Source organism: Magallana gigas, chromosome 9 (genome assembly GCF_963853765.1).
Source record: "Magallana gigas chromosome 9, xbMagGiga1.1, whole genome shotgun sequence".
NCBI classification, from domain to species: Eukaryota; Metazoa; Mollusca; class Bivalvia; order Ostreida; family Ostreidae; genus Magallana; species Magallana gigas.
In genome coordinates this window covers 21,477,713-21,489,849 of record NC_088861.1, presented here as the reverse complement: position 1 = coordinate 21,489,849, position 12,137 = coordinate 21,477,713, and the positions used below count along the sequence as shown (strand labels likewise).

The 12,137-nt window shown below is 33.4% G+C and overlaps 1 protein-coding gene across 1 annotated transcript in view; it reads left to right on the top strand.

Annotated features, from left to right (window-relative positions):
• The window catches only part of LOC105317102 (major vault protein), a 185,900-nt gene that overhangs the window by 55,382 nt on the left and 118,381 nt on the right, over positions 1–12,137 (top strand). The window contains exons 5-6 of the mRNA XM_066071463.1: positions 12–103; positions 6,297–6,366. Of these exons, the coding sequence (XP_065927535.1) occupies positions 12–103; positions 6,297–6,366 (162 nt within the window). The remainder of the gene's footprint in view (positions 1–11; positions 104–6,296; positions 6,367–12,137) is intronic.

Here is a 12,137-nt window from a genome sequence, read left to right as displayed (position 1 = left end):
TTGTCTTCTAGGAGATTGAGGGTATCATCAGTCCATTGGTCATTAACCAAGGAGAATCCTTACGATTAAAAGCAATTCAAGAATTTAAAGATCGATTTGGAAAGTAAATATTTCTTTTTTCTTCTGATACTTGCTTGTTAACTCGAGTGCAGGTTTTGTGAAAATTTTTGTGAGTATTTAGTGTTTTTGTGAATTTTGCAAATTTTGCACTTTAACAGAGAACTCTTTTGATGTAAGAAACAATGGATATAATATGATATAATTTTGGCTGTGAAAACTGCATTCTATACTCAAGACTTTTTGGTATATGTGTTAATGTTTTGTATGCAGTATTTATACCCACAAAACACTTTATTGTATGTGTTACTTTATATGCCATATTTTTACCCCACCCAATGAAGTTTTGAGGGATATAATATGTTTTTGACCCGTCAGTCAATCCGTCAGTCTTTGTTTTCTTGTAATCTACAGAAAATTTTATGAAACTTAATTTGTAGGTATTTAGGACACAATGTACATATCTTATATTACCAGGAAAATCAATTTTCATTCATTTTGCTTGGAATTTCAGCATTTTGCAACTTAAAATTATAGTATTTAACAGTTTGTAAGCATAGCATCTTTTAACAATTTCCAATCCTCAGCAAAGCAAGATAACTCGTTCTCATATTCGGAAATAGTTTATTCGTACCGTGAAGTCCAGCATTTATATTTTTTGGAAATCTTTTGTCAAAAAAGGAGAATATGTTACTAGTAAACAATCCAACATGGAGGGAAACAATAAAGGTCGGTTCAAAATAGGGTTTCACTGACTGTGACATAAATAACAGCATTGATGAAACTCAGACATACGCAGATTATGTAAATTCTGGTTTGGAGTTGGATCACTGTAAAAATGATAGCGAAGAACTTTCTCGATCGACATATTCCAATATTTTTGATGGGCGAAGGATGGTAGAGTTTTCAGTTTTGGTTGATCATCTAGAGCGAGGATGTGTTGTGTGCCATAAACCACTAAATTTAACAAAGTGTGTAAAAGAAAAACAGTATGGTCTTGTGAGCTTATTGTACATAGAGTGTACCTGCTGCAAAGAGTTGACTATTGTACCAACAGGGAAGAGACACAACATTGGTGCAAATGGCCAAGGTCCTTTTGATGTGAATACTAAACTTGGCTAAATAATACACTGGGTATCCATAGACCAATACTATTTGCTCATAACAGCAGAAAATTTGATGTGTTGTTTTATCCAGAGCAATGAGAAAATGCTCTGACTAATATACCATTGCAAGACTGCATTATTAGATTCTGTGATACTCTGCCTATGTTGAAGAATCATGCATCTTGTAATACCACAAATTCAACTCTGGAGACCCTTGTGCTAGAAACTCTAGGCTGTACATTCGAGGCACATGATGCACTTGAAGATTGTACATATCTACAGAAACTTGTCGAACATCACAGTACAGATTCATATTATTTGAACTATACTTTCAGTATGGATTATATGATGCAAGTTGTACTACAGATGGAAGACTCTAAATCTAACTTGCAAACTTTGATGTCCTTGCTAACAAATAAAACAGTGCCTGAGAGCATGGTGAATAGGATGTCTCTCTCTGGCCTTTCAATGCATCATCTGCAGTTAAACGTACCAAAGAGGAGGCTTTGATGGTGTACTGAGTGAATGTTTTCATGGAAAACCAAGAGTAACAAAGCGCAGGAACATTACTACATCTGTCGTTGACTTTTTGAAAGAAAGATAACTCTTTCTCATACATGATGTAAATATATTTTCGTTTATTTCCATGATTATAATACTGGATACAGCACATTTTTATTTATTTATTTTACATCTACATATCTACTTAATGTTTTTATGTGCAGCAGTCAAGTGTAATCATGTGACATTTCTTTCTAGACTGATTTTTATAATTTTTTTGCTAAAATTAAACAACAATATCAGATTCATATTTATGTCCGTGGAATGAACATATGCTTTGATACTCTACTGAATACAAATTAGCAAAACTTTGAAGTCACTTCTTTTTCCTTATATAAATCTATATGGGTGATAATGCATTATCTTTGAAAAACGCATGGAAACAATACATAGAAATGCTTCATTAGGGCCCCGCAAGGATTTGCGGGTGCCCTATAGTAATTACTCTGTCCGTCCTTCTGTCTGTCCGTCTGTCGCTCTTCCGTCCACAAATTTTCTGTTTTTTTTCTAATAACTTTTTTCATGGTTGCCCAATCAAGTTCAAATTTGGTATGGTAGTACAGTAGGCAGAAATACATATTTTGATGCTAAGTTTGGTTCTCTATGTCTTCTGGTTTGGAGCTGGGGTGGTGGGGTAGATTCCTTAACTATACATAATAATGAATGGGCAAAGAGAGATAACTGCTGAGAATGTTACCATTGTATACTTGGAAGACTGTGCAATATTTGTCCTTTGGGATTAATTAACCTTCCACAGGAAGAAAATCCTAAGTTTTACCTTTATCTGTCACACTGAGATTAATTACTGCACTGCCTGTGTCTGCAAATGAACTTTGTTTTGAAGTTAAGGTCAATTTTGAATGATGTGTAGTATTGTGTACATTCTTTGAAATATGGATTTAAAATATATAATATTCATACTTTATTTTTGTTAAAATACCGTACACAATGATTTATAATAATTTTATTGAATTCTAAAATCAAGATATATATTAAGATATCCTTGTTCACTATTTTATTTTTTAATTATTAATTTTATTTTTTTCTGCCTTTATGCTGTTAGTTTTAACAGGTAATCAGATAATAACCCCATTCTGTCATTTCTGAAAAAAAAGTCTTATTGTAAATTTAGAAGAAAAGGATGAGAGAGCAGAACAATTAATCCCCTGGGATTAATTATCTTGCCTGCTGCAGAAAATTTAGAGGCTTATCTCTATCTGTCATATGAAGATTAATGAACACCTTTGTCTGCAACTGATGTCTGTTTTGAAGTTGAGGTCAACCCTGGGTGATACAATGTATTTGCATTCACTGAAGGCTTGCATTTTATAAAACACCTGTTTAAATCTTTTTTAAATACACAGTTAATTTAGTTTTTTTTTATAAGACATGAGGTTATCCCTGTTTTATGCAGATACAAGGTTACTATTTAGAGTTTTTGGACATTCAGGAATTATCTTGAAATTTTAAAAATACAGTTGTTACTTATAATTTTCATATTTTTTTTTTACCACCTTATATATATTGCAGTTCTTTACATCTTATGCCGGGCATTTATTTTTCATCATTGTTAATATAATGAGGATGGAATTCAAAGTTTTTTTCACTTCTCTATATTAATTGTCATAGCGGGGCCCTTCCTGACTGGTCAGTTTTCTAGTTTATTATTATAATCATTAGTATATGAGACTGTAAAATGTCATTTGCTTTAAAATTTACACTTTCAATTTTTGGTACCTGAGGATCGGAGAACCTTAAACCACTGCACAGCATTTTGAAAAACCTTTTTAGGACACAATATGTAAATCTTCATATTACCAGAAAATTCCTATTCCATTGTTTTTCTTGGAATTTTGGCATGTTTGAATTTAGAATTTGTTTTTGTTCAAAACAAAGGAATAGATTACATATTTGCAGGAAGTTTTGATCTGATGAATTTTTGCAACTAATGCCCTTTTTCAAATTATTTTGTGTACCGGTAGTTAATGCATACCCTGCCATTAATTATGTGTACTTGCGTTGTCAAGAAATGGGGAAGGGGGGGGGTTGTTGTTACTTGTTTTGCTTTAATCATGGTTTTTCAGTCATTTTGTCCCCACTTCATTTTCCAGACTATACTGTTTGAAAAACAGCAAGTATAACCACAAGGCCTATTCAATATGTAAACTTAATTGAATATAGAGATCTGATGTGGTAAAGTGCTGAAACAAATTATAAATAATTTATGAATACACGGTATAATAAGCAAACTGACATTTAAACAATTCACACAATAATTCCTATATATCATATATATCGATCATAGTTGTCCTAAGAAATAAATTGACAATAATCAAAGTACACAAATTCCAAAATGTACACCCATTATTAAAACAGAAGCCTTAGGAAAATTATGGAATGTAGGTAAAAAGTGGAAAATTTTATTGAAAAATATAAACATAGAATTTACACGTATAGGTGTGATGTGTACTTAATTTCTTTTATAAGAATCTTTAACTAAATTTTCTCTTCACTTTTTTAGTTAAAAAACAATTACCGTATTTTTCGGAAATTAGGTCGATACTTTTTTTTCCTGGCACGTGGATATCTCCCTATTCATCGCTTCGACCAATTTATGTTTTTTTTTGGTTGGAAAATTTGATATGAAATTTTGCAAAAATTTATGCAACCCTCCAATAAAATCATGAGTGTTAACTATTATACTGCTTGAATATCTGTGTAAAAATCGTATGAATTTTAATCAATATACTGTAGTAATTTATCATTTAAACAAAATTAAATGTAAGTAGATTTATTTCTTCTTACATTTCTTACTTAGATCACTGACTGAATCATCTTTCGATCATTGTTATATGCTGTCATGCATTTTCATGATTTTGATCGTGTGCTTACGATAAACAGGAAATCGATTTCGCGCGGTAAAAGTAAAATGAGAACCGTACAAAGGGTAATTATGGAGGAAAAAAATCGTCGGGTAGAAATAAAAAAACCCAATTTGTTTTCATAATAGAATACATGAACAAGTTTTTTTCTGTATATTCAACATAAAACTTTCGATGAAATTTTAGCCAGGTGTCTCTGAAATCAGTCTGGGTAGCGCTTACTTTGTTTATACACAGTTGAACTCTCGGCACGTGCTACTCATGCCCGCAGGCTTCGATAAGATCAGAGGTTGACTCGTGTGTATATACACAGTAAAAAGTCACACAGAGACACAGGGTGGCATGTGCTACCGTAATCATGCCTCCAGGCTAGGTTACTATCCGTCGGTTAACACCAGTTTGTACACATGGTAGGGAAGTAATAAAAAACGATCTTAAATTAAAACCGGCCGTACTGAATTAATTGGTTTGAAAATTTTGATGCAATTTCAGACATTTTCTTACGATGTTTTCAAGAAATACATTTTATTTCCCTTTTGTTTAAAACTGTGAAATAAGATTAAAGGCTACTATATGATAACGTTATTGGTTTAAACCATTTATTCATTAGAAGTAGCGGTAATTTTTCGACCAATTCTTCGAAGTCGACCTATTTATACTTTTTTAAATTTTTTGGCTAAAATTGCCTCCTTCGCCCAATAAACCGTATCGACCTAATTTTCGAAAAATACGGTAATTGTTTCTAAATGAAGGGAGCCAGTGGGGGCATATATTGCTTACTGTGGAATCATTTTAGGAGTTGATTTTAATCAACTCTCCTATGCAGTTACTCGAAAACCGAAAGTGAAAAAGTGTTTGGACCTAATCACAAATCAACACTGCTGACAAGACTTACTTCTTGAAAATGATAGAAAAATTCGATGTTATGTATGCTGAAGCATTGTTTTTCAAGGAAACTTATCTATAAACACTCTGAAAATAGTAAGATTTTATATAATACGAACAATTTAGATATTTTTATAGTCTCATGTATTCCTACGCCAGAATTTAATAAAGTCTCCTTAAACCAAACGCTTGGCTGCCTCCGTAAATCTCTGACAAGCAGAGAGGCTCTCTTGCTTGTCGGAGATTAACGGAGACAGCCGAGTGTCTGTTTGCACGAGACTAGAGTTCGATGTCAATAGTGTTTGGATGCATACAAATTTTAGAATTGTTTCAATTACTTATACATAGTTTGCAATCTATCTTTAAATATTACACAACACGAGTCATATGGGGTTTCATGAAATTCTTGCTGGAAAAGTATAAAAATTCATATTATAAAAAAGTGCGTAATTCAAATACAGACTAGAAACTAATTGCCATGCAAGATAAGTTGATTTTAAAATAAATGATAATCGATAAAATCAACTCCCATCAGTACTTAGGTACTTTGATTATTCGTGGGAGTCAATGTTTGTAGGTAGCTAAAAATTTCCTGGCTCTTGGGGGTGTATTTCGTTAGTAGTTGGTAGTTCTATTTTGTAATTAAATATTTAACAAATACTTGTATATATAAGTTCGTATGGATGTAAATTCATTGGCAATTAAGGGTTACCCATGACAATGATGATACCACAGTATTCAATACTCTCAGAGTGCTTGTTTTAGTGTAATTTTGTTTCACATTATTTTTTTTCTTTTTTAATAGCAAACATGTTACAGGTGAAGAATGGATGATCAATCAACCAGGGGCTTACCTGCCAGATGTATATGAGGAGGTTAGAAATAATGTATTCTCTATAGAACATGTACCTACATTTACCAAAAAGATATGAGTTTAGTAAGACATTTCTACCTATAATGCTGCGTTTTTAGCTCACTGAGACAAAGTCGGAGGGAGCTTATGCTATAGCCCCGATGTTGGCACCCAGAACTGGTTATAGCTGCAGAACTGTAGCTCTCCGGGGAAAAAAATATTGTATATTTATTGCGCAGAAAAACGTGCGCTAGTTTTCGACTAATTTACCTTATTTATACGCAAATTCTGTGAAAACAATTAGTACCATTAAATTCTTCATGCAATTTACTACTGATATCGTCTCTTCACTTGCCTCGGATAGTCTTTTAAACACCATCACCAGTCCCGTAAATTCATATGGTGCACTTTGTTTACATGTAAAAATGGCGACTCTCGTTCTCGATGTAAATTCAACATACTTGATTTTCCGAGGTCGGTAGCGTATTTCGGAGAAAGTCTGAGGCAAATAAAGAGGCGGTATCAGTAGTAAATTGCATGAAGAATTTAATGGTACTAATTGTTTTCACAGAATTTGCGTATAAATAAGGTAAATTAGTCGAAAACTAGCGCACGTTTTTCTGCGCAATAAATATACAAATTTTTCAATGGGTGGCCCTGTAGCTCTCCGGTCTGTCAATATTTTTTTCCTGGAGAGCTACAGTTCTGCAGCTAAACTGGTTAATGTTTTTGATGCAGGTCCTGTATCTAAGTTAATATTTGTCCTATCTTCACTAAACTTGCATGGATAATGCATCTGGACCTACTTATGGACTTTACAAGACTTGGATGCTGAATTTTGGCCATGAATTTCAGATGCTGGAGGAAGCAAAGGTTTTTGGAGCAGGTTAAAGATTTTGGAGCAGGTGCCCTTTATTAGCCATTTCTAAGTTACCATTGGTCTTAACTTCACCAACTTGCATGGATGATGCGTCTTATGCTACTGATGCACCTGACAGGCTGAAATGCTAAATCTGAGTCAAAGGTTTCAGATGCTGGAGGAGGTTAAGGTTTTTGAAGCTGGTGAAAGCTTATGGAGCAGGTGCCTTTTGATGATTATAGTTATGACTGGTCATAACTTACCAAACTTGCAAGGATGGTGCATCTTTAGAATTTAGAAATAATATTATGCAAAATATTCTTCAATCATAATTATAGTGTCCCGCTCTGCAGGCGCCCTATAGGGATCAGTCTATCCATCCATTCTTCCGTCTTTTGGTCCTTCCATCCATCTGTCCATCCAAGATTGCTTGTCTGAAGGATATCTTCTCTCTCCTTGCCAAATCTGGCTCATACTTCACCTACAGAGTGCCTTTGGGTAATACGTGTGTAATGATCTTGAACCATATTTCTAGAATTAAGGTTACGGTCATAGCAGAATTATAAATACAATTCTTTTGCGGGTCATATCTTCTCTCCTTTTTGTCCAGTCTAGGTAATACTTCATTCACAGAGTGTCTACGGTTGAAGGGTTTGCAGTGACCTTGAATGAAGTTTGTACATGTAGGTCAAGGGCCATGGTCATATAGGACCATGCAAAAATCCTTTTTTCAAAGTATATATTTACTTTCTACTTAGCCCTATTTGGCTAATACTTCACATAAACAAAGCTTATGAATAATGGGTGTGTAGTGACTATGAACCAATTTCAAGGTCAAATGTGAAGGTCATTGGAGAATTTATTAAAAATCTTTGTCTGGAGCACATCTTTTCTCCCTATGATCCAATCTGGCTCATACTACATGGTGCCTTTAATCAAAGGGTATGCAGTGACTTTGAAGTTAGTAGATCAAATGTCAAGGTCATTTGAGATCCAACAAAGTTATATGTCAAGGTCAAACAAAATTCTCAAAAATTCTTTTCATCCTTATGTCCACTATTTAAGTGGGGCCCTTTGAGATGGTCACCATCTCAATGTTGTCTAGTTTGTTTAGCTATACTGCAGTAATCTCTAATTTTCATTGATTAAAACTGTTCTTATTAGCTTTTTATCTGTTCACTTTGTGCGTCATCAAGAGGCAGATGACGTTGTAGTAAGCTGTGCAGCGAGACTGGCCTTTCGCTTTTATTCTGAGAGTGTAGGATTTTTTTTAATTGATGACAGCGCTGTAAATAATGAATTATGCTGGTAGTTATTATTAGAATAAGGATATTTTAACAGCTAATTGATGCATATTTAAATTATTTTAAAGGATTGCATGTCATTTTGATGTGCAATTTTCTATCTTTTTTGTCTATAAATGAATTTCATTGCAGGCATAACAGTGCTGCAATTGATTATATAATATAACTGTTATGGACTTTATTATAGGTTGATATGTGGTTATATGGGCCCATGTTTAGTGATATCAACCTCAGACACAGAAAGAGATATTGACTCGCAAGCTGGGTTGATATCACTTTCTGTGTCTTTAGTCGATATCACTTGACAGTTAATTGGGTCCATATAACCACATATCGACCTATAATGAAGTCCAGAATTGTATAATGTGATATTGTATGATATAATATACATGTATAATTGAATCACATAATATTATATCATATGATAATGAAATGAATAATATTTTATCATACGATAATGAAATACATAATATTTTATTATATGATACCATATTGTATAATTATATAATCTTACCTCTTGCTAAACTTTAAGGAAATTATTTGTTAACAGCAGTCATGTGGGGACGATGTATATCCCGTACATATATATAACTAATAATATATATTGTTTCATGTGAAATGATATCGTATAATATGATATTGTATTGTATATTATTGCATCACATGAAATTGTATCATATGATATTGTGAAATATAATATTGTAACATACAAGATTGTATTATATAATAAAATATTTTATCACATGATTGTATCATATATTACAATTTCATATTACGTATCATATAATTATTATATGATACAATATCATACACTAGAATATTGTATGATGTCATATCATTTGTATAGCATGATAAAATACCATATCATTTTATATGAAACAATATCACTTTTTGATATAATGTTAAATGTAGCAATATCATATTGAATCATTATGTATTACAGTATTATTATGTCCACCTTCGAAGAAAGGAGGGAATATTGCTTTGCTGCTGTTTGTCTGTCCGTCTGTCTGTCGGTCGGTTGACCAACAATTTCCGTTCATTTTCATTTTCAGGGATATTGTAATGATATTTGGTATACAGCTTTATCATGATGATATCTAGATCAAGTTCGATACTGGGTATGATCGAGCAATTTTTGACAGAGTTATGCCCCTTGGACATAGAAAAATTCCAAATTATTTGCAGTTTCCACTCATTTTTTTTGCATTTGCAGAGGATGATTATATTGAAATGAAATTTAATATGCAGATTTACCTAATAATATATAGGTCAAGGTTGATTTTTGGCAGAGTTATGCACTTAGATATTGAAAAATTTCAATTATTTGCAGTTAACATTCATTTTACCAAAGGAGGGGGCATTTTAGTGTTTCACAAACATCTGTTGTATTGTATCATATGATATATCTTATGACTCAACATTGTATGGTATTATAGGATGCAATATCAAACTTTATATTATTGTATTGGTTAACATTATATAAATAGTGCCTGTTTGGGAGGGTAACAGTTGAAATTGACATCCCGAGAAAACCATTGTCAACCGAAAATTTTACTGCTTTTATTATAGGAATAATGTGAATTCTACAGCGCATAATTTTTGCGCATGTAACAATTTGTAATGTTACCAGTTGCTAAGTGCGTTGCTAACGCTGAGGGTAATAGATCGGATTATGAACTGCGTCTTAACCAATCAGATTTCAGTATTTTACATGAAAGTATAACAATATATAAATAGTGCCTGTTTTATTAGGGTAACAGTTGAAATTGACACCCCAAGGAAGCCATTGTTTGACAATGTTTGACAATGGTTATCGAGGGGTGTCAATTTCAACTGTTATCCTCCCAAACAGGCACTATTTATTTTATTGTCCCCCGCCGCAACGCGGAGCGGGGACATAGAAATGCCGGGCGTCCGTCTGTGGGTCTGTGGGTCTGTGTGTCCGTGCGTCCGTGTGTCCGTACGTCACACTTTTTTGTAAGCGCTCTCACGCCTACAAATTTTGACGGATTTTCATTAAATTTATACCAAATGTTTATACAACTATTACCTTGGTCAAGTTCGAAAATCAGCATTGGAGGATACTTTTTGTTGGAGTTATGGGACTTTGACCACAATAATGATTCCGTTTTATCCAAAAATTGACCTTGTAAGCACTCTCATGCCTTCAAATTTTGACGGATTTTCATTAAATTTATACCAAATGTTTATACCACTAATACATTGGTCAAGTTCGAAAACCAGCATTGGAGGATACTTTTTGTTGGAGTTATGGGACTTTGACCACAATAATGACTCCGTTTTATCCAAAAATTGACCTTGTAAGCGCTCTCATGCCTACAAATTTTGACGGATTTTCATTAAATTTATACCAAATGTTTATACCACTAATACCTTGGTCAAGTTCCTAAATCAGCCTTGGTCGATAGACTCGATACTAGTATACTGCTTGACCGGCTGGGGACCCAGGAATTCTATTCTTGTTATACTGAATGTCTTAATTTTAGAGAATTTTTTACTGCTTTTATATAGAAATGACATGAATTCTACGGCGAACCGTATGCGCATGATTTACGCGCATGTAACAATTCGTTGTGTTACCTGTTGCTAAGTGTGTATCTAACGCTGAGGGTAATAGAACGGATTATCAACTGTGTGTAAACCTATCAGATTTCAGTATTTAGCATGAAAGTATAATAATGTATTTTATAATACTGTATGAAATTCACATTTTTCAATTTTCTAACATATGATATACGATATAGTGTCAAACCACACTACAGTATCCATTAATATCCAAGATCATTTACTATGATTTTCATATAAAATGAATAAAGTAGTCTCATAAAGGTGATGCTCCGTCTTGATGAGTGTCATTATCTGTGATTACCTATGTTTTTAGTCCCCTACCGGTTTTCACCGGAGGGGACTATAGCTTTCCTCTGCGTCCGTCCCTCCGTCCCACTTCAGTTTTCCACACTTTTTTCTTTATGCGTTTGAGGAATAATATTTTTGCTGAACAGCTTGAAAATGTCAAACTACAGATCAAGTTTACACTTTTGTAGCATCTGGTTGACATATTTTCCAGAAAATTAATGTTTTATATTCCAATTTTTTAATGTTCGGGTTCGATATTCTGCATAACAATGCATTGTTTTCACAATTTTCATAAACCGGTAGGGGACGTGTATTGCTTATGAAATACTCTCAGAATGCTTGTTTTTATTGTTTAGGCTATAGTTTGCAAGTGTTTTTCAGCAAGAAAAATCAAAATGCAGGGATCAGTTAAATTATGATAAGGATATTACAGTCCTTGAAATGTTCTACTTTCCCATTTTTCTGTGCTTTTACCATGTGCTCACCATGCCTTCACTTGTGCTTTCCGCTCAGCTTGCGCTCACCGTTCATTGTGCGTTTACTGTGCATTCACAAAGCATACATATTGTGCTTACCGTTCGTTCAGCGTTCACTTATCGTTCAGTCTGTTTTAATTTATTTTGACTTGGAACACCAAAGTATGAATTGGAAGGAAACTGAAACATTACTTTAATCAAAATTTAATCCATATATTTAAAGTTCACATTATTGAGCAGGTCTTTAACTACAAGAATAGTGTTGATGTCCGAT